Source organism: Protopterus annectens, chromosome 1.part1 (genome assembly GCF_019279795.1).
Source record: "Protopterus annectens isolate FY-2018-M chromosome 1.part1, PAN1.0, whole genome shotgun sequence".
NCBI classification, from domain to species: Eukaryota; Metazoa; Chordata; order Ceratodontiformes; family Protopteridae; genus Protopterus; species Protopterus annectens.
The window spans coordinates 638,584,790-638,609,448 of NC_056726.1; the positions used below are offsets into that span (position 1 = coordinate 638,584,790).

Below are 24,659 nucleotides of genomic sequence, written 5' to 3' on the forward strand. Positions count from 1 at the left end.
TAATTTGTTTTCTTTGTAATAGGATATACAAAATGATCCTGTCTTTAAATGTACTTAGATAATGCAGATAATTTTCCAGATCTAAAAGATCCTTTTTTGTTGATTTTTTTGGTTGATATTAAGGATCCTGCATGTATCCATTGATCAGTATTCTGATTTTGTTCCCAAGCAAACAACTTCATTATAAATGCCAGCCATTTATAACGGATGGTGCAGTGGTGCAGCAGTAGCATTGTCGCCTCACAGCAAGAGGTTCTTTGGTTTGATTCTCAGCTGGAGTACCTTCTGTGTGGAGTCTGCATGTCCTCCCTGCATTCATGTGGGTTTCCTCTGGGTGCAATTGGTATACAGTTTCCTCACATGTCACAAAGACATGCATCTAGAGCATTTCTCCCCAGGCCACTGCTGAAAATTGGCTTTGTTCCAAGTCAGCCTTTCCCCAGTAAACAAAAGTTAAATAAAAACAGAGACCTGATCATAACACTCTATCTTATGATTTTGCCAATTTGTCATGTTTATGTGATTGTAATAAGGGAGGTTGTGAGTGATGTAGGTCTCAAGAACACTTGCTCATGTTTTTGTGCTCATCATTTTTTATGCATCTCCCTTCAAGACCTGTCATTAACATTTGAGTATGCTCAAAGAGACCATATTTACTCCATAAGGTACATCTATGGCTCCCATATATACAGTCCCAGATGTATCCATTCACTAGGTGGGCTCCAGAATTTTCAGGGAAATCAGCATTACAATGCAATTCCTAAAGTCAGGCAAGTGAGGTCCAGTGGAGTGCCATCGATTTTGTGCCATACAGACACTCTGCCTTTGTGCCATTGGACTGGCTTATCTATCCTGCAGTAAGATTGATGTCCTTTTTTATGTTACAGGACACAGTGTTTACAACTTCAGTGCTGATTTTTCTAAATTAAATCTATATTACATTATGACATTTTTTCCTAACCCATTTTGCTCTCACTGATAAAACTTGGTATGCTAAACTTGGAGAAATTAAACCAAGAAATAAAATTTGGTATGCCATTGCAATGAATTATTAGTTTATAAAAGTGTAGACGTTTATTGCCTCCCAACATCCATACACAGGCAAGCACATGAGCCCTCACCTAGGTACACACACACACACACACACACACACACACACACACACACACACACACACACACACACATGCTCACTTACCTAGCAATTTTCACAGAACAAATACATTTCTGACATCAGCATTTGACAGGGTCATACACAAAACACTGATCAATAAATTATAACAGCTAGGTATTGATGTAATCTTGATAAGATGGATAGCTGCATGGCTTATAAGTCAGGTGTGGCAAGTATCATACAGTAGTTGGACAGGTAAAATTCTTGGTTACAGTCAGGATGTCCCACAGGGCTCTGTTCTAGGCTCATACTTTTTAACACTGTATCTTTCAGACACATCTTTTTCATCTGAGGTGTTCTACTGTCTGTAGGCAGATGACTTGAAATTGGGTAAACTGATTATGTGTATTAAAGACAGGGAATGTCTGCAAAAGAACTTAACTAAATTGACCATTTGGGCACTGGAGAATTATAGGCTGATAAATACATTGAATACTAAGCATATGAGATTTGGGAGACATAAATTGAAAGGTGAATATTTAATACAGTACACAGTGATTTAAACTGTAGATTCATCTAAGGACCTGGGTATATGGGTAGATCCAGCTCTGAGTCGTTGTAATCATATCAACCAATTGGTAAATGATAGTTATGGTGCTGCGGTAGCACTGTCGCCTGACAGTAAGATGTTGTCCCATTCGATTCTCAGCTAGAGCGTCTTCTGTCTGGAGACATGCGTGAATGGGCATAACTTTGTTGAAGGTTGTGCATCAGGGCTGGCAACTCAGCACATAAAAATCTACTGCCAATCATTAGCGGACTGGAGTTCTGCTGTGGCGACCCCTAACTGGGAAAAGCCGAAAGACACAGCAGTTATAAAACTACAGGTTGTATAAAAAGATTTATAAAGTCTAGGAAATCAGAAATGATGAGGTCACTGTTTGTTAATTACACTAGACCCAAACTTAAGTATGGAAATAACAATTTGGAAACCTTATAAGAAAACAAGCATGAATAAACTGGAAAGAATACAGCAGAAGGGCATCCATGGATGTGAAAATTTAAGTTATTATGAAAGACAAAAATATCTGAACATTGTACAGTGTCTCATATAGATACTTAAGAGGAAACGTTATTTAGGTATATAGGGTATTTAGAGACAATTACCTCTAGGAATGTCTGTGGTAATCAAAATGTAGCAGAGAATCATCAGACAACCTATGAAGAAGATTCTATAGGAATGAGAACTGTACTAATTGGTTCTCTGAGGACAGCAGCTGGTGCAAGGAATAGACCACCAAATTACATTAAAGCAAGCACTAATTTAGATAGTCTTAAGAACAGCCTGGACACCTATTATGGGAACAACTGTTTTGGTGTATTGGCAGGCTAGAGATGCATAAATGCCCATGCTTGAAATATTTGCATGTTTATATGTATGTAGATATGTATGTATCACTTCTGGTGGAGTTACTTTAAAAGAAACCAGTAGACCACAGCAGCTGCCTGATATTACTTGTTGTTTTCAACATTTTTCTTGTCTTTGATACTCTAAATTTGAATGTCTACAGAGTGTGTAATGACCCATGACCCATACTGTGATATAGCAACACTTCTCATTCAGAAGCAATACATATACAAAAGTATCAGCACCCTAAATTTCAGAATATAACCTGAATGCAAACTTATCTTCACAGACCATTGTTATTTCCAGTGTTATTCATCGTGTTTGTTAGGTTTGACAAAGCAGCACAAAAGTAAGACATACCTACTGAGTAGTTTCCTTCATTGTTTGGCTTGAAATTAACTTGAAAACAAATGGCTGCAACTATGCAAACTGCCATTCTTCCTGAAACAGTACAGTTCTTCTCTTCAATGTTGATCATACTTGGGTTAAAGGTCATGTTAGCCCTTACTTCAGCTACATCTCGAGACCTAAGATAAATAAAACTTTTAAGTACATATTTTCAAACAAAACTGAGAAACATTATACATTTTTGTATTTTTATTTGAATTGCAGAATGCTGTTAGTAAATTACAGGAGCTTTTTGAAGGAACATGACTATTTTTATTTTCACAGTTCTGAAGAAGAGTGAAAAAGGAAACACACGCAGGCACATAAACATTAATTAAAGGGGGAATAAGAAATCTTTCATATAGTATGATCTTATATGCAGTACAAACACACACACACGCACACACACACGCACACACACACACACACACACACACACACACACACACACACACACATTATAGTGAAAATTAGAAATATCACACACATGGTATAATCTCATCCCATACATTGTATAGAAAGGTTCATATTTCCAAACATTCTGTGCTTTTGGGGCAAGGCACATCACAATGTTGCAATCATTATGTGAATGTTGGTGAATTTGGCACACAGTCTTGCTCTCAGCATCAAGTCTTTAGAAATCTGATGGAAAGGTAGATGGTCTATGCTAGTGGAAAAGCTGGTCTCCAAGCCTGCTAAAGGCAGAGTGAAGCATGTCATCGGTCATCCCAATCCACAGTTATTTAAGCAGGTAAGGCCATTTGACCATGGCATTACAGCACAGCAACTCTGAAGAGCATTCTAAGAATTGGGTCTTCAATCCATTGGCAACCCAACTGACTAGGTACAGAATTTGTTTTGTCACTGAGCCAGTCAAAGAAAGATAAATTCGGCACAGTCTATTTGTTTATATTGCTAAATATAATAGGAAAGAGTTTGTGTATATTAAGGCATTTATATGAATTCTGTCATGTCAGGCATGACTATTTTGTCAGTTTTCTTGTTTTTGGCATTTTAAAAGTGTCTGTATATGTGGGTCCATGCATGCATATATGTGTGTTTGAGAGGGCTCTCAATATGACAGCCAAAAAGTAACAAGCAAGTCCTACAAAATGAGATAAGGGTTATACAGCAACTGTAGTACAGGTATTTGTGTCATTGTAGTGGAGTTATAAAAGGAATTGGAAGTTAATCAGAGCCGCCATATACAATGACTTAAATTGTCAGAGTTTGCTAGTAAGTATCTTGACTTAAAAGTAGATCTGCTTTCTTTGATGCTAATATACCACAGTCTTTTACAGGTTAAGAGGTTTTTTTTTTTGGTTTGCTGTTCTCTGTATGTTGGGGCTTGTGTTAGTATTTCTTCTGTTTTGTGTATACAGTTAAGGACTCAATATACAGTTTATTGTTTCCAAGTGTTGAAGGTGCCACTTTTCTTCATTTTTATTTGGTTCTCTTAAGCTCTCCAGACAATTCCACTGCTGTGTCTGTGTTGTTCTAGCCAGCTTCTTATTTAACCTCACTTGATCAAAAAAAAATAGGAATAAAGAATTAAGTAATTATCTTTGTCTGTTCTGTACTGGGTAATTTAATGTGGCATTCATCCTGGCTTGATATACCTCTTTTCTAAGCCTGTTGAAGAACTCTTTTAGGCAGCTTATTAAGCCAATACTGACATTTTAGATTCCTTAATTTATTAGCTCTTTTAGGCAGCTTATTAAGCCAATAATGACATTTTAGATTCCTTAATTTCTAATCCTACTGGGGTCTTATGGGGCAGTAACGGGGTGACATGCTGTGCTGACTTGCCACAGTGTGTGCTCCTTTCCCTTCCTGTCAGCTGCAACTGAGCTGTTTTCTCACACCAGCAAATATATTCCTGCTTTACAATTTTCAGTCACACTTGCATTCTGGGACCTAACCCTGATGTGTCCTTCATGTAAGCTGTCCCTTTATTAGATGGCACTGCGATCACAATTATCATCAGTGTAGTTAATAATCAATGCATCATACAACACAAACGTCTGATTTATGGGGAATGGCCATGTTTTTCCTCATATTGCTTAGCTTTCATCAGAGAATAGTTTTTTTCTGGTAAATTGTCAGTAATAAATTCACAAAGGATAACAGGTGTTTAATTTTTCAGATTTTATATCCTTCAGAAATGCATGTTAAAGCTCAAATCTTATTCTATCAACTTTCCCTTGTTATAAGAGGAATAATTAACATTTGTCTCTGCTGTTCTACTCCCCCTCCATTACTTTTGCTCTTCTACATTCCTGTGCTCAAGAGGTCATAGGTATGTCATGCATTATTTGTTACACAATGAACATATAGGCTGCTTATCAAGAAATGTTGTTAGCTAATTAATGGGTCAGATTATACATTAATATTCAGGGCATCCACTATGATGGGTTTAATGCCTAATGCACTCTGATCCCTTGTTTTATCCTTTGCCAGGAATCTATTCTTCATTTAATTAGGAGAAAGTATCTCCCAATGTAGAAATGTTACTTTTCTTGCTAGCCTCATCCATTAATTATCAAAGACTTTTACTTAGAAGGTTAAATAAAAAAAAAAAAAAACTGTAGGCATCTTCCATTCAGGTCATATGCAGCTTTTCTTATAAATCACATCACACTGTTACATTTGTTCTGTATCTGGACTTGTGATTATATCATTAGCTAGGGCACCAACAAGTCAGGAGTTTTATTACAGAGGCTTCTGAAAATAATTTTCTTATTAACAAAAACAAAGTAATGACAAAAGGAAGCTGGGAAAGGGGTGCTAACAGGAGGTTTGGAGTATGTTCACAGATGCACACCACTTATATCCTTTATTATTTTCTTAATTGGTTGCTGTCCACTCTTAATTTTTTCCCTCTTCAGAACAAGTGACCAGTGGAGGACTTGTGGGACAGATGGAAATCATCACAGCCTAAGCCAGAGCTCTCTTTGAGGATTTCACCAGGGACAGCCAGCAAACAAGAGAGTTTGCTTCAGTGTGAGGCAAACGCTTCAGGTTGAGGCATGTGCAGATGCTTTCCCTTGATGCTGATCAGTGAGTAATGACACACACACAATGTCAAAATGTTGGGGTTGAGCCTATTCAAGAGGTGTTGCCTGGAATGTCTGCCACTACTGAACAAATGGTTTCATGAGCAGGTACTGGCTATCAGGCTGTGGGCACTGATGACTACACTGTTCAAGGGGAGTCAGATGAGCAATATCTAGAGAGACTTTTGGATGCATAGTCAGAAGAGGGCAGGGTAAAGCTGTTTGACTTGTTCATTGAGATGGAGTTTACTTCTCCTCAGCAGGTACTTTTACCTGAGGGAGGGGAGTGTTGGAGTTGCCATCGGCAGACAGAATAGGTGATCTGCCTTTTTCCACAGTGGCCTTTTTTCCATTCAGCACTTAAATGTCTGACATGTACAAGGTTACATGTAAGGCCCAACTTATGGGAATCACGGGCTGGCCATCACAGCCCACATCCTGGCAGCCATTATTTATTTATTTATTTGTTGACATTTGTTGAATGGGAAAGTCCACTGGATCAGTAACCTATTTTCAGTGAAGGCCTAGGGAGAAAAGCTCCACAGTAACAGATATACATAGTTAAGGCATTAAATAATTTTTAACAAAGTAAGATTGATAGAAATAACAGAGTTGTTATATAGAAATACATATATCAACAGCTTATGGAGTTTATATACAATATAATATAATACATATAGCAGGCAACCGTTGTCCGGATTATCATATGATTTTGTAGGGTATGTTCAAAAGAAGCTTTGAAATTGATAGCAGAGACTGAAGTAGGACAAAGCTTTAGGGGTTAATACATACACATTTTAAGATGGTATTGAGCTCTGCATTGATGCAGATGAGGTAGGGGCTATGGATTTAGCATTTGGTGGCCATTAGCAAAAAGTAGCTGGGTAAGGTTAGAGTTCATGGTGGAATAAATGGGTAGCAGACTTTGTCCATTTTATGGCTGTTATACCATTGAAGAACTGCTGACAAGTTTTTTCCTTGTTCATGTACATTTTTATAATCTGGGAGGCACAATAATTTAGAGCAGGCCTTTCAGGACTATGGTATTATCTGAAATCAAGAAACTGAAGTCAGTGAAGAGAGCACAAATGGGAAGAGTGTCACATGGGCACCTGGCTTGGGGTTATAATTGAAAAGCTGAATGTTTCAGTTCAGGCAGGTTTCGATGAACCCAATGTCAGAGTGAAGGGTTATTGAGCCTTCAACAGTGGAAACTGTGCATGTGCAACATGACAATTTGCTAACAACTGTTCCTATGGCACACTGAGGGTAAAAAGAGTGTGTTCCTTAGTAAGTCAACTGTTGGGCTGGAGATAGGACAGTCCACCTGCATTATGGAGTCCTTGGTCAAGGCTGATAGTTTCTTTTGGGGTGCTTGAAAAAAATAATTCTTTTGTGGTTTCCACTAGAAATAGCATGTCACACTCCTATATCAAGGTGCGGGTGCTGGACAAGCTGTTATCTCATTAATCCAACACCCAAGTGCAGCAGGAGCTATTATCAGGATTTTTTAGGTATTTATATAAAGTCTCATGCCATTCCTACTTCTAAAACCCTGTCAGAATTTCTATTCAGTCATGGGTAAGGAAGACATATTCAGGAACCTAATTAATAAAGAATCTGGCAGGATTTTGGGCACTTTTTCTACCATACCCCCTTTACCCATAAGTAGGGTTGCCAAACATACAGAATCCTTCCAGACTATACAGAATTAAGAGACACTGTCCGGAAAATGAAGACTGACTTTTATGGACAGTGTATTGTCTGGAAAAAAGTAAAATCAATTATCTACAGGATTACCTTACTAAATAAACATTGATTTTACTGATTTTATAAACATTATTATTTTTTTGCAAACTTTTAAATCAAACTTCAATGTAAGAATGTATTACACTATCATTAATCAATCAGCAAACCTGCCAAACCATCCATGCAGCTGTCTATCTAACTGTCTCTCACTCACTCACACACACAGTCCAACCCTTTTGTCCTCCTGCCAATCAGAAATGAACATGTTCCCTGTCTGGTTCAGAGGAGTGTATACTCAAGCGGTGTTGTTTTTCATAGTCTGTGGTTAGCACAAGGCTGGAGGTACAAGGAATGTTTGCTTCAGGTTATTCGTGTTTGTGCGGATCATTCTTTTGCTTGGTTCTTGGTTTCATTTTACAGTAGTAACACAATGTACAGTATGCCATGGTGTTCTTTAGGGAAGGATTGGGTTCTGGGCTTACATCGGACACAATGCGGGCTTTGAAGGCCCAGCACATCCGAACAGGTAACCAGTCTTGTCCGTGCGGGATACAGTCAAGCCCCGGCATCTGTCAGCCTGTGATACTAAGGCAGCAGTTTGGACCATGATGTTATAGTTTTATTTTGACCAAAACACCTGCAGTGCTTGACGTGTTTTATGGCAGAGAAATATATATCGTCCTAAGTGGTGACTGCAGCTGTTTGAATGGCAGGTAAAAGGGGAGATATTGTTAATAAGGAACTTTAAAATGCCAAATGTAAATTGTAACATCTTGGCTGCAGACACACCTAAACGCAGGATTATTATTGACAAATTACAACAGGCTTTACTCAAGCAAGTAATTTTGCAGTCTGTTTAAGAAAGAGCAGTCAGAACTGTAATATCTTTGGTTGAGACAGAGAAAATCCCAGACCTGGAAGTGAATACTAGTTTTAGAAATAAATGATTATCAAACAGTTTATCTCACCATTAACTTCAGTTATTCTTACAGTTCCTGTAGGAAAATTAATACCTCCCCCTTTATTATGCTAAGGTTTATAGCTGAAGCCTTCTTTACTGATAGTCCTTACAAGGCAGTGGACGATAGTATCTCCCCATACACCTTGTTCTGTAACCACTGGCTGCTGCCCAAGGGCAAGCTTGCTCTGCTCTACCTTTGCTACACTTTGTAAAGCTTCACTCCCCATCCCACCACAACATCATTTCCTTTATACATTGCCATTTCAGCATCCCCAAATAACTACCTACATTTCCTCCTGTTCAAAGCACTTTCTCATTCAGCCATCCTCAGCTTAGCATACCTCTTAACGAGCCCCTTTCATATCACCAGGCTTTGACCAGCTTTCTTGCTCTAAGAGGCTGAGAGGTATGGGGGTATAGGAGGTGTATGTGTGCGCCATACCTCTCAACTTTACAGATTTTCACAGAATGTCCAAATTTTTGCCTTATATTTTTGGTCTGTTCCTCATAAATATTGTCGTTTTTTCCTGACAAATCACTGGGATGATTAAAGGATTAAAGTTACTAAATAATGACATGCATTTGAGTTTCAGACTTCACATCCTTCAGAAAATCATTCTAACACAAATATTGTTATTATAGGAACCTTTTAAGTTTATAACTGCAGTATTTAATATATGTCCCTAGTTTTGAGTCTTTGACCCCCCTCCTCAAATATGTCAGGCTTTGTCCAATTTTCTTGCTCTAAGAGGTTGAGAGGTGGTGTGTGTGTGTGTGTGTGTGTGTGTGTGTGTGTGTGTGTGTGTGTGTGTGTGTGTGTGTGTGTGTGTGTATGTGCGCGTGCCTGTTTGTGTGTGTGTGTGTTTGTGTGTGGGTGTAACAGGTAGGTAGCATACCCAACAAAGTAACAAACCAAAAAACAAACTGAGAAACCAAAAAGAAAGCAACCAGACCCACGTAAAAACAAACTCCAAAGGTTTAATAGCGTAAGCGCTTTTGGAAAAATGGTCAATACCTTTCCTTCTTCAGACAGAGTTCAAAATACAAGCATCACATGATTTTTAAAGATTTTAAACTAATTAATTAACTACTTAATTAACAACATTCACACATCAATTAATGGAAAATTATAGAACAATAACAACCACCTACAAAAAATCTTTGCTTAAAAATCCAAGCAAAATAATACATTCTTTTAAAAGTACTGAATTGCTCTAAAATGAATCCATTATTAAATTAAAGTGTTAAAAAATGCATACTTTAAAAGTGAATAGACATAAGGCAACAAAAGTATGTTTTGTTTAATACAAATCGATGGAAGAAGCTTATAGTTTTATAAGCTAAAATTTCTTTCAAAGAACAACTACTATCTTTTAAGTGCTAAAAGTTTAAGTAAACACTTGATAGAAACCATTTCATTAAGACCTGGAGGGGTATATGAAGCTGTCCTAATTTGCCATTTTAACTCTTCCAATTCCAAATTTAGTTGCCAAGGGCCACCTCTTTCATCCTTTATAACTTGGTGCAACACAGAAAACTTAAAAAAGTGCTCAGGGAATTCACTCACATGCCTAGCCAAAGCGTTATTCTGATCTTTCCTTTCTATGGCATAAAGGTGTTCATAAATACGTTTTCTGAGTTTCCTTTTCAGTTTTTCCAATGTAAAATGATTTACATTTCTGACAGCAAGCACAGTATACGACACGCTCAGAGTCACATGAGAAAAACTTTTGTACTCTGTAGTTGGTGTCCCTTATTACTGTTTGCTTGTCCAAACTCAAAAACCTACATTGTTTACATCTGCCACATTTGGCCATTCCCTTAGTTCTGTTGGTGCTAGGGATGTTTGAATATTGCAAGAGTGTCTTCAAGTTTTTACCTCGTCTAAAGGTAATACTAGGTCTATCCCCTAAAATTTTAAATAGAGCCGAGTCCTCCTGAATAACTGCCCAGTTTTTATATATGGTCTCTCTAATAAAAGGAGCATCAATATTAAAAGTACAAAGAAATCTAGTGCTAATGTCGTGATCCTTCTTAAAATCACACGTATCATTATTAATACTTACAACATTATTTTCGTAACTGATAATCGAAATGTCTTCATTGTGTTTAACCAACAGTGGTTTAAAATAACCAGAATGTCTCTTATTAATAACCTCAAGGGAGATAGTAACCTCTCTTTGAGAACATGGTTTGTAACAGCCTACATTCTTCCAAAAACTCATTCTCATCCGAAATCATTCGGGCCGCTCTAACCAGCTGGCCCTTAACAACTCCTTTCTTCTGGTGGTACGGATGAGAACTAGTAAAATGAAGGAAGGAGTTGGAATAAGTTGGTTTCCTATAAATAGAGCTCTTAAATCTTTTTTCTGTAGTGTCTTTACTTAACAAGATGTCTAAAAAGCTTATAGAATCACTTCTAACAGTAAAAGTAAATTCTAAAAAACTAGTAAGACTGGTTATAGAAGAGATGAAGTCCTGCACTTCAATCATAGACCCCTTCCATAACATAAACATGTCGTCCTGATAACGTGTGTACCAGGCGACATTAGCTTTAAAAAGGGAATTCTGGAAAAGCATGGTGGTTATTCCTGATGTTTGCAAATAAAAATTGCCTTCAAACCAGAAAAAATTGTTTGACAAAACCAGTTCTAATAATGTCTCAATAACATAAATCATATTGTTATCAATACCTCTTGCATGAAGAAACTCCCTTACCCATTCAACACCCAATGTTTGAGGGATAACTGTGTAGAGATCCCTTACATCTACAGTCAAGAATAAATATTCTTCTTTGAAGGGAATAGTTTTAAGCTCTGTTAAAAAACCCCAAGAATCCTTGCAAATTTGGGGTTCATTTTCGACCAGGGGTTTAAGAATACTGTCAACGTACTTTGCACATCCATACGTGACAGAGCCCGACCCATCCACGGTCTAAGTCTAAAAAGGGTCAATTACCTTTTTGTGGATTTTAGGTATACCTGTTAAGAAATTGAACAGGTCCAAATCAATAGATCTTTCAATGAACAAATCATCAAGGACCCCTCTGATTTTGTAATATGCAAGGTTCAACTCATTAATGCTCACTAGTTGATAGGAGGGGCTGTCTAAATGAACCAACATAGCCGAAACATAACTGAAATGGTTCATGCACACTAGACCCCCTCCCTTATCTGGTTTCATTAAACGTACTTGACAGTCTTTAAGAAGTTTGATAAACTCCCATTCATCTTTTCGAATGTTACGTACCCCTTCACGGGGACCACCCTTTTTTATGGCATTCTTATTGTGAAAAGACCTAAAATCTAACTCACACATTTTATCAAAAGAGACAATGGTAGGATGCAAAGGTGGGTTAAAGACACTAGAAATCCTTTAAGGTTCTGAACAAGAAAGGTGTGAATTGAAAAATACATTAAAATTAATTTTCCATGGGTCTGGTTGCCTTCTTTTTGGTTTCTTCTTAGGTAGCATACCCCTCAACTGTCCAAATGTTTGCAGAATGTACAGATTTCTGCCCTATATTTTTGTCTGTTCCTCATAAAAAGGATTTCAATTGCTAAATAATGAGAGACATTTGAGTTTTAGACTTCATATCCTTTAGAAAAATACATACTAACACAAATGCAGTTATTCTAGCAATTTTCATGAGAACAATATTTATAATATGCTCCTATTTAGGCTTTGTCCAGATTTCTTGCACTAAGAGGCTGAAGTGTGTGTGAGAGAGTGAAATGCCCTAGTTATGGTTAGCCGGTGGTTAGCTGGAGGAAACAAGAACCTGAATCCTGTCTACCCCAACTACCAAGATGCATTTTTCAAGGAACTGAGTTCCAGGTGTAATTTTCAAGGAATTTAATTTCAAGCACATTTTAAAGGCATTGTGAGCTTCAAGGGAAGAGAAGTTTACTGCTGCTCATGCTGCAACTGTTTTGTTTGGTAAGGGCATGACTATTGTGGTACAGAACTTTAAGGCAGTGCTAGAAGCAACAGGTGGCATGTTTGCATCCTGATTCCGAAGCCTATGGGTTCTACTCCTGCAGCATACAGATGGATTGCTGATATTATTCTTTTTATTTTAAGGGGGTGGGGTGTTGTAGTCCTGCATATGTCCTCCTTTGGATGGGATGCCTAGTAACTATGAACCTGTTTTAAGTTTGCCATCCATTCCCTATTGCAATATTACCAGCTTATGATTTTTTCAATGTAACACTGGCAATTTATTTTTCAAGGGCAGCAGGCACTGAATTTGTAGATGAAAGACTGAAATATAAAGTTGTTTTCTAGCAGCAACCTTTTTATTAGTTACAGATCTCTTTAATATTGAATTATTCAGATGAATTTTACTTCTGCAGAGATTGTGCATATTGACTGATACTGGTGGATTGTAATGACAGAAATTTGAGTGGCCTTTTATGGTTGAAATGATCTGAACTGGGCAGTTTTGTCATTATTGGCCCCTTTGTTTCATTATTTATTGGAAAAATGTTCAAAACTTTAAATTTAAAAAATCCTCTAACAAGTGGTGATGTATTATACAAGAGATATAATTTAATTAGATGCCAATATCTATGCCTAACTTTCAACCAGCTGAACTAGTGCTTCTAAACTGTCATCTCAACCTCCATAAGAAATTTGCCATTGCCTCTGTCTATATCCCACCTGGAAACAACATTCCCATCCTCGAATCTATTCTAGCATGGATTTCTATTAAAATGCCTTATGAGACCTTACTACTAGGTGATGTAAATATTGACTGGCAAAAACTATCTTCTTCCTCTCCCTCCCTTCAAATCAACCTACACTGCTTCCATCAACTTATTACAACTCCTTCCTGCTTCAACAACAATATCCAAGGTACCACCTTAGACTGGATTCTTACCTCTGACCCCACCCTATATCATGACCCCAGAGCCCTGCCTAACTCCCTAAGTGACCACCTCCCTATCCAAGTCCAATGTTAGTCTTCCCAAATACGTAAATTCCACCATTTTAGAATGTGTTGCAAGCTTTCTTCTTTCAATCCTGAAACCTTCAGTAACAGGCTCACTTCTATAAACTGGAGCTTCCTTAAGTACCCCTCTATTAATGAAGCCATTCTACACTTTAATCGCATTTTTCTTGATATACTTGACTCTTTAGCGCCACTTAGAAATGTGAGAATCAAAGCCAACTACTCACCTTGGCTCACCAAAAACACCCTATCTCTCATGACAGAAAGAGACAAAAACTGGAAAAAATGGCTAAAAACTAAATCAGCAACATTCCTACAAAAATACAAAGAACTAAGAAATCTAGCAAAAACAGCAATTAACAAAGACAAGAAAACTTACTTTTATAATCCCAAGTTCTCCCAAAATTCTAACCCCAAAAGATTCCAGCATACCATTAATAAAATCTTAAATCCAGATCAACCTACCACCCCTAACCCCTACCCTAATAATTCTCCCTTAGAAACTGCCATCTTACTTAATACTCACTTCATCGAATCTATTCAAAAACTTACTCAACCCTCCCAAAGCCATAACCACCCTCACACCACTCACTACACATGCAACACAACCACTTTCTCTCTCAACCCCATCTCCACAGCATACATCAACTCAAGACACTTCTACTAAAACTGAAACCTTGTTCTCCTGCTACCAATAACCTCCCCCCCCTCTTAAACTCTCTGCTCATTCCATAGCCTATCCTGTCTCTATCCTAATAAATAGATCTATCCAAGAGACTACTGTCTCCGACATCTGGAAATCCTTCTACACCATTCCACTTTACAAAGAAGGTAACTCCATTGAGCCCTCTAACTACAGACCCACTGCCATCCTATCTCCCTATCCAAAATCCTCAGAAAATGTATTCATAATCAGCTTTTAACTCACCTTATTAATGAAAATCTTCTGACCCTCACTCAACATGGTTTTAGGCCACACCACAGCACCTCCACTGCCCTCCTATCCTTCACTCACACTGTTTCTGAAGTCAGGGACAAAAACCTCCTCATGTCTTGCCTCTTTCTTGACCTCTATAAAGTTTTCGATACTGTCTCCCATTTCAAGCTACTTACTAAGTTTACTGACCTTAATCTCTCCCCCTGTACTATTCACTGGTTCTCAAGTTATGTATCAAATAGGCTCCAGTCTGTTAGATGGTAGTCTGCTTGCCCCTTTCCTACTTATCCAAACAGGTGTCCCTCAAGGCTCAGTCCTTGGCCCCCCTCCTATTCAACATCTTCACCAATCATCTTTACTCCTCCAGCAACACCTCCTCCCTCATTCAGTATGCCGATGACTCTGCTCTAATCTCTTGTGCTGACAACATCTCTAAACTTCTTTTTATCACCCAAACTCCTTCTCATCTGTGGAAAAATGGCTCACACAGCATCAACTTATATTCAACCTCCAAAAACTCTCCACCACCTTAAATCCACCTTTACTATTTCTTCGCTAGATAACACTCTTATCAAAGCTGAGCCTCACACTGGGTTACTGGGTACAATATTCGATGACCAACTCAAATTTGACATCCACATCCAACATTATATCAAAAAAAAAACTAACAAAAAACTGGGTCTTCCCTACAGGAATAAGAAATTTCTTGCTCCCAACTCCAAACCCACCCATGCTCAAGCCTATCTCCTTCCATGTCTCTTCTACGTCTCCCCTATCCTAACTCATCTCTAGTTAAACCTTCTCTCCAAACTAGAACAAGCTTGCAATAACATAGCCAGATTCGCCAGTAACCAGTCTTATAAATCCCATCATTGCCTTGCCCTGAAACAGCTTCAATGGCTAGAATTCCCACAGCTCTTACTACCTGCCCAGCTGCAGCTTACTCACTCACTACTCATTAAACTGCTAGCCTGGCCATCACTCTCTGCCTTAGTATCCCCTTAAACCCCAACCCGGTCTCTTCGTAGTTCTGGCCAGCAACTTCTAGATATCTATAAACCCAAAAAAAGTTGTGATAAACTCCTCTATAAACACTGTGTCCCTTGAGTGGAATTGGCTACCACCTCACATTCGTAGCATCACTAGTCCCAGCTGCTTTAAAACTGAAGTCAAGCACTACTTTCTGAACTCAAAAGCCTGTCCTTGCCTAAATCCTCCATAATCTGCATTTTCCTTTCTTTTTCTTTTCACTATGTGTCTACATCTAATAATTCAATGATTAATAGGCTCACTAGACAATACTACATTATGCTACTTGGGTAATAAATGTCATTATTGTAAATACTTAAATGTACTAGTTGTATTTATTGCATTTTGTTTTATTTTTATTACAGATATTCGTTTCACCTGATTATGTAACTTTGGCTATGTTGCATACATAATTTTTGCTTTTGTTGTATTACTGCACTGTTTTTCCTGAGTTTTGTATATTGCCTACTATGTTATCTTTTTATCTTTGTATTGCTGGAGCTTTTCTACTCAGGTCTCCACTGAAAATGGGCCATTAGCTCAGATGGACTAACCCAGTTAACAAATGTCAAATAAATAAATAATAATAAATAATTATTATATATTATAATTGAATACAATCAGGAAGGTGAATCAATAAACTTTTGCATAGTCCTAAAAATGTGTGCAAGGGGCCTATGATTTGAAAACAGCCCAAAGGTAAACTTAATTTGCCACTGACCATATGCATTTTATTGAATGAGAGTTTTAATGCTGTTTCAGTGAATGTGAGTTTCAAATGCAGAGAAGTTTTAATGCTATACCTGTTTTCATTGTCAGACTGCAATGCTTTGTTTAGCAAAGGTCTATCTGAAATTAAAGATTTAAATTAAATCCAAATATATATAATCATTATAGAAGTAAAGCAGAAAACAGTGAGTACACTTATGGCAACTGGGGAGAAATGGAGAAATAGCCACGTAATGGGACACTGGAATGACAGTGTGTGTGTGTGTGTGTGTGTGTGTGTGTGTGTGGGGGGGACCAAAATTACACTCATTTTGCTTTCATGCACATGTCCAGAATTTTTGACATAAAATGTTGGCAACACTATCCATCAGGTCTTGTCCCTGGGTTTGGAACCCAACAAAAAGCGGATCAGCACAGATTTATTCATCATCTCTCATTCCCATCAAGATTGTCACTCAATGATAGCATTGACCAATGTGAGGTGCAGTCCTAATATTCATCACTGGATGATGCCATTAACATTATTAAGACTTTTCCTGACCCCTGATTAGGGAAACTGGATATAGAAGCTACATTTTACTTGCTGACAATCAGGATAGAAGACTGGCCTTTGTTGGGCATTTGTGTGAACAGGCTATTTTACTTTGGCATGGTCATGCCCACAGGGTGTACTATGGCATGTGCCATGTTCAAGAAATTAAGTACAGCTCTTTACTGGAAATGGGAACATAGTAGCTCCCCAGAAGGTATATAGCTATTTACCTGAGGTTTTCAGGAGTTGGGGGTCTCCTTAGCAGAGGTCAAGAAAGAAGGCCTGGCCAAACCAATAGAGTCGTTTTCCACTCTGATAACCTGGCAGCTGTACAGGTGCTCCACAGGAAGATGTCCAAGTCCAGGTGGGTCCAGTTATTAAGGATGTTAGCGCTTTAAAGTCTTCAGATCAATTTTTCATTCACTGCCAGACACATTTCAGGGAGATGCAATGAAACAGCTGACAATCTTTCTCAATTGCAACTTTTCAGGTTTCTCAGACTGTCCCTGGTTGAAGAGAAGAAGCTTACCTGATCCCAACTTATCTTTGGCTGATTAGTGCAGAATAGTGGCATTCCTAGTCTAAGATGTCCACCTTCATAGAAGAGTTGGTCATGATGATTAACTGACCAGAGCCTTAACTCAAGGTGAATGTTAATGAGGATGGGAAAATGCTATATATTCATCTTTATAAGCTCCCATATTCTTGGCAAGGATTTCAGGCTACCTAGACTTTCCCAAGTCCTAGATTATTTCTAGGGCAATCTTAGGTTTTGAAGAAAGTCATTGGTTGTACTAAAGGTGGCAAGTGTCCCATTGACAAGAACCTATTGGGTGTCATATTAAAGGGAGCTCATGCCATTCTTAAAGATTCCACACATGCGTTGTGTTAGCTACTCTTATGTCCTGGGGGACATTGCAGGTCAATGTACTTCTCCAGTCACTCATTAGGGAGGATTTATATCTTTACAAGCAAGCTTTTTTTATTCAATTACATAGGTCCAAATTGACCAGTGAGATTGTGGCCAGCAGGTGGTTTCAGACAGGGCATCCTACCAAGTTCTCTGTCCAGTGCCATAAGCGCCACCATTAGTAGATTGTGTTTCAGGATTTTTGAGTGGAAGTTGGTGTTCAAGCTCTTGGCAGCAAAGTGATTTCTCTTTGTTTTGGCAGACCATCAGAACTAGCCAGAAAGAGACCATCTGTTGGGGTCATTGAGATGTGGGCAATCAGTGACATCAGGTTTTCTTCAGTATATTGGGGAGTACTGCCATATTATCCCTTTTAACGTGTGTCAGTTGCATTTTATTGTGGAATTTATTCATATTATCATTTCTGGCCACTCTTTCATTATGTTAGCATCCAAGGTGGTATCCATAAGGCTGAACAGCTAACTTCTAGGCTTGAATTCAGCTTCTGTGGAAATCATCTAGAAAGGCTACCCTAGTTTACACTGTTTTCAGTTGCTACTGACTCTTGACAGTATAATTAAATGAATAGGACAGCCACACCTCCTACTGATTCATATTTGTGGGAATGGCATTGACATGTTGTCAAAAGCATTGCCTGTTGGCTGACATCTTCAGAATTCTCATCATCCAGGGGCTCAGCATCTCATTGCTCAGGGGTCCATTCTAAATACGGTGTTGGTTTGGTTGGCTGTTATTCCCAGGATCAGTGGACTAGCATGCTGATTCCTGCATCAGCTGAGACAACTTAGATTCCATCCAGATGGTGTACATTTATGTAACATTGATCTGGACTTGTTTAAACTTCACCTTTCATTTTGTGTGCAGGATGCTTTATGACTTGCTCAAGTAAATACATTTTGTTTTTAACTTGTCTGACAAATTAGTTGTTTTATTTAAATTTTGACAGCATCATGCTGTCAGTTATTTAACAGCATCCAGTGGTATTAAGTTTGTTACGTAGTTATCAATTTATTGGGAGGCTACCCTTCTCTAATGGCACAAAGCTTTAGGTAAACATGTATCACTTGCCCAGGGTTGACTGAGGGTAGCAATGACATATTATAGGCAGGAAGGTGGAAACAGGCAGGTTCCTGACTGGTCAGTGGCTGCACTATGGCCTTTCTCCTTGCATTTTCCCCCTACTTTGCTGGGCCACTAGGCTAGTTTGCTGGTTGCGGTGAGTTAGCAGTCCAAATGCTGCACCCCATTAATGTATAGTGTACCAAGAGACACTGGTTAGAAAAACCCAGGAGGGGGTGGTGGTTTTAGTCTGCTACCCATATTACATTGGCCAGAAGGTTTAATTATAGATTGGTTGCACTGTCACTGCAATAATTTACTTGGTTATAGTAATGGTGATCAGTTCATTTTATTTGTGTCAGTTAAATACAATGGCTGCAATGCCTATGTGAGTTTGCATTTTTGTGGAAGCAGATCTTCACTGGTAGAGAAATTTGCCCCCAGTCAACAAAGCAGTAGAAAGGACATGTTGCATTCTGATCCACAGTTAGTTTACCATTTACCAGTGCCATTATTGCAGAGAAGCTTTGAAGACCCCCCCCCACACACACACACACACACACACACACACACACACACACACACACATACACACACGCACACACATACACACACTTCTTTTAGTGAGGCAAAGGGAGGATCTGCAGTGACCTTTCTTTTTTGAATTCCCATCTACTTTCCTGGGCCACTTGGTTAGTTTGATACTTGAGGTAAGTGAGCAGATCAAACACTGTGCACCAATAATGCCTAGTGTGCCAAGGGGCATGAGGTTGGACAAGCCAGCGAGGAGAGCATGGTTTTGATAGGGTCTATATTAGATCACCGAACACTTAGGTAAGTGAACGGTGATTAATCGACCCCATGTAAGCGAAAGCTTACAAAACTGAACTGTCAGAACAGCAATTTTTTTCCAAGGGAAAAAAAATCGCTGTTCCAACAAAAAAAAAAAAAAAGAAAGCACATTAAAACATGAGATTAAGTGGGGGCTTCACCCCCCTCACACCCCCGACATGGGGGGCTGTGCCCCCCAACCCCCCCTACTTAAATATACCAACTCCGAGACTGCATTACAGTGCCAAAAACGGCAAAGTACCGAAGCGGCGAAGCGATTTCTTTGCCAGAGAAAGTATTTGCTTACATGCCGATTTGATATTTTGCCATTTTGGTTTTGTCAGTTCGACCAAGACACATTTGAAAACATGCATCTTCAGTCTGCTGATAGGAACCCTTTTGATACACTACCATGATTTCTCCCATCAGAAGGTTTAACTGAAAATTGTTTGCATGTTAAGTTGCTTTCTTATAATTATTATGATCAGTTCAATGGTTTTTGTGTAAGTTCAATAAAATGGTCGCAATGCCTATGTTAGTTTGGGTGTTTGTGGGAGTAGGCAGGGGACAATAGCGGCTGCTACATCCTTATTATTTTAATTTTTACTCTAATCACTTTCGTGCTCTGCACTGCCTAATTGCATTTTCTGAAAAATAACACTTTGTAGGATACTGTTATCCTTTAACCATTAAAAGCAGCTGTCTTAAGATCTAGAAGCAGGATAGAAATATTTATAGTTAGATACACTCACAATTTCCCAATGCTACTGATATAAATACATTTTCATTTACTATGCTAAGCTATTTCAGCTTAGCTGGTAAACTTACTAACATGTTTACCTGTTATATTATGTTTATTACTTCACTTTCACAGGTTCATAGGTTGGTACCAGGCTTGTACATAGGGCCTATACAAGCCTAGCCATAACAATTCCCTGGCTATTTTTACCCACAGTATATACTTCCCTGGGCCCCTGTCTAGCAGGGTAACTGACATGATCCCCGGGGTGAATTTCCTATCTCTCATCCAATCATCAAGGTTCCTTTTGAAGTGGGCCAAAGAGACTCTCTGCTTGACATGTATGGGCAGTCTATTCCAGAGTCTGGGGAGTCTCTGGCTCAGGAACCTATCCCTCCAGCATGTTTTGTCCATTGTGATGACAAGGTTTAGATCCCTGGAGCATGTGTCTCTGAGGGTTGGGATTTCTTTAAGTGTAGCATGTCCAACAGCTTGGGGTTTGACAAGCCTTGTATGTTAAGCAGAGATTGCCTCTGAGTAGATGATATGCAACAGAGTATAAGTGAAATTTTTTTAGACGGCCAGCATAGGGCATCTGCTTCAGGCCTGTGATTCTTTTAGTGAGGTATTTCTGCGGCCTTTCCAGTTGTTACAGATGTCTTGAGATTTACATACCAAACGGGGCATTGTATTCTATAATGGGTCTAATGAGGGATGGGTACAGTGGGACAATGACCTCCTTTTTTCTGGATGAAAAGCCCTTAGTGATGAGGAGTGCCACATAGAAGAATTTCCTGACTGTTGTGGTGATGTGGTTATCGAAGGTGAGACCACTGTCCACCTGTGTCCCTAAGTCTCTTATCACACTTTCAGTGTTTAGTGTACTGCCACCTATGTGGTATATCATGGGTACATGTTTTTTTCCCAAAGGGGATAACTATACATTTCTTGGCATTGAGCTTGAGCCCATGGCTCTGGCACCAAGCATCTGTTTCCATAAGACCCTTTTGTAGACTATCCACATCATTTAGGGATTCAATAATTGCTCCCTGTTTGCAGTCATCTGTGAACTTTGTTAGTCAGAGTCCCTTAGTGTTGGCCTGTACTTCAGAGAAGTAGATGCCAAACAAGAGCGGTCCCAGGACTGAACCCTGAGGTACTCCACTTGTCACTTGTCTGGAGCTGGATTTGGAGTCAGGTTCTGTCAGTAAGCCAGTTGGCAACCCATCGAGTGACGTAGGGATTAATGCCCAGCTTAGTAAGTTTATCTATGATTCCAGAGTGGGGGATGGTGTTGAAGGCCTTGGCGAGGTCCAGATAGGCTGTGTGGACCACCTTACCCTTGTCCATGGCTCTGGAGAATGATTCGAAGAAGTCAATCAGGTTCATGAGACAAGTTTGACCCTTCACAAACCCAAACTGGGTGGGGTCTAGTGTTTGAAGGTTGTCAATCTTTGTTTATAAGTTCCATGATAATATGTTCCATGGCCTTGCAGATCAGGCTCATCAGACTGATGGGGCGGTAGCTCCCGGGATTCAAGGTGGATCCCCCCTTGTGGAATGGGATAACTGTAGCTGTGCACCACTCAGTTGGCATGAAGCCTGAGGTGAGGCTATGATTAAACATGACACTTAGGTGAGGTGCCAATTCATTTTGTAGTTCATGTAGTACACAGCCTGGGATGTCGTCTGGTCCCATGGATGGTGTATTCTTAGCTTTGGAGAGTGCGTTTTTTACCTGTGTGGCCGTTATTACTGGAATCTGGCAAACTTTTGGAATTGAGATGGGCCCTTTAGGGGGTGAGAGGGGGGTGAAGTTTGCACTGAATCGATCTGCTAGGATATTGACAATATCCTTTGGATCAGTATATTTAATGCCATTCTGTTGCAGCACAGAGCAGATCTGAGTATTGCCATTTAGATTCTTGACATAGCTATAGAATGCCTTGTGGTTTTCTTTGAAATCTTTGGCAATTTTATTTTCATAACTAGCTTTGGAGGATTTTATGAGGGATCTCAGCTTCTTACTGAGGCTGGTAAGGGAGTTTTTTGCATCCAGGGATTTTCCTCTTTTCTGCAACAGTTTCTTCCTTTTTTTTAAAGTTTGTTTATGGCAAAGGACCACCAGATTGGCTTCCTTTTTTTGGAGGAGACCGTCTTGGTTCTGTTGGGGATGGCACGATTCATGCACGAGTGGATGTGCTCATACAGTGCCTTGGTGTAGGATTCAGCAGTCGATCTTTCAGTTCCCATCTGCTTGGGTGTCATGAAATTTGTTACTTCTGACTTGAGTAGCATGAAGTTGGCTTTGGAGAAGTTTTTTACAGAGGTTTCCTTACTGGGTGGTGGGGGTGGGATGTAGGTGTCAACAATGATTAGTTTATGGTCAGACCTCACCAATGAGGTGGTAACCATAGGTGTGGAGCATCAATTTCCCATGTTGGTAATGACCAGGTTTAGGATATTGGAGCACCTGGTGGGACTAAGGATTAGTTGATCCATGGCATTGGAATTTATGAATTCCAAGAACCACTGAGCAAAGGTTTTGGTACACGAGTAGTTTTCCCAGTTAGTGGCAGGGTAAGTGAAATCACTCAGTATTAGGGTGTTTGGTTGTATCTTAATGTTTTCCAGTATGTTTAGAAAGGTGTAGTGAGAATCTTGGGGCATGGTGGGGGATATGTAGCAAGCTGCAATTTGGATTGCAGTCTTACCTAGTGTTAGTTACACCTGGAGAATTTCAGATGCATTGTGTTGGGCAACTAGCCTGGTGTTGTGAATATCCTTGGTGAGTATGGACACTCCTCCACCTTTAGCGTTCCGGTCCTGGTTTGGTGGCCGAAAAGTGTGGTAAGAGTTGTAGCCTGGTATTGCAGGGGTGATCTCTGGAGCCTTGAACCAGGTCTCAGTTACTGCACAGATATCGATGTTCTCCATTTTTAGGAGTGCCTCGAGAGAGTGCATTTTGAGGTTCAGACTTCTAGCATTGACTAGCATTACCTTCAAATTTTGCATGCTTGTACCTGTTACAGTGGTGGTTTTGTCCTTTGAACTTTGCCTAAAAAAAAGGCACTATAGGGGTGGCAAGAGCCTTAGCCAATAACCTGAATCCCAGGGTCGACAAGTGCAGACTATCTCTGGCAAAGCATCATGGTCTGTCGGTCATGTCATCCCAGGCAGACAGATACTGGATCCCCTTCCATTTAACATATGTAGCATTTAAAGGCTTGTCCTGCTTGTGTACAAATGTCTTATGCTGGATGGACAGTGAGTATGCTTTTACTTCTGTAAGCAATCAAGTTAGCTTCTATGTACATCTTTTAAAAACATTTAAACTGTTGGAGAAGCCTGTATTAATTGCATCTAGATTAATTTGTAATTGTTGCACATATTTGTACTTGATTATTCTTGACTGTTTTCATAGATGCAAAAATAATGTATCTATTACCTTTGCCTGGATTCTGTCTGAAGTGAATCTCTAGATCTTGACTACCTGCGTGGCTACCAAATACATATAGATAGATAAATGAATAGATAGATGGATGGATAGATACTGATATAGGTATTGAAAAAGACAGAGATAGACAAAGAAATACGTTACCATATGATATATATATATATTTAGTTCAACTACATGTCCTCAAGGAACTACTGTTGAAGCCCCAGCTGGATAAATACAATTAGTCACTGCCCCAGATGGAAGAAAAAGAAAAAAATAAAATAAATAAATATTTTTTTCTGGGACAGGGAAGCAAGAACTCCCCAGTGCCTCATTTGCATATACCAATTCCCGACTCTATGACCAAACAACCTTAGAGAAATCTCAAAAAAAAAATTGAATCACTTCTGCTGCAATAGAAACAGTGCTAGTAATGATTTTTTACAAGAAAAAAAATATTCAAGTAGCAATCCATCCAATTGTAATTTACTACTTGCAACCACATCCCTTTAACAATCAATGCTTCCCTATTTCAACAGCAAATTGAATGAGTCCAGCTACATTTTTGCTGTGCAAAGGAGATTGTCACAGACTGTCATAGGTGAAAAAAAAACCTTGCTGCCAAGCCAAAAAAGTTACTCAATGAAATGGCGACAGTTATTTTGGGAAAGAAACAGCAGAGTGAAGACTCATACTGCAAGAGATATGTGATGAACATTGGTAAGAAGAGACAACAGTCATAAAAGACAGATGAGAAATGAGGGAGTAGATAAAACGCTTAACTCTGAAACAGTGAACCATCTCA

The 24,659-nt window shown here is 39.1% G+C and overlaps 1 protein-coding gene across 1 annotated transcript in view; it reads right to left on the reverse strand.

The window, feature by feature from the left end:
- The window catches only part of ITGA1 (integrin subunit alpha 1), a 2,125,719-nt gene that overhangs the window by 584,351 nt on the left and 1,516,709 nt on the right, over positions 1-24,659 (reverse strand). The window contains exon 16 of the mRNA XM_044077325.1: positions 2,882-3,048. Coding sequence (XP_043933260.1) covers positions 2,882-3,048 — 167 coding nt within the window. The remainder of the gene's footprint in view (positions 1-2,881; positions 3,049-24,659) is intronic.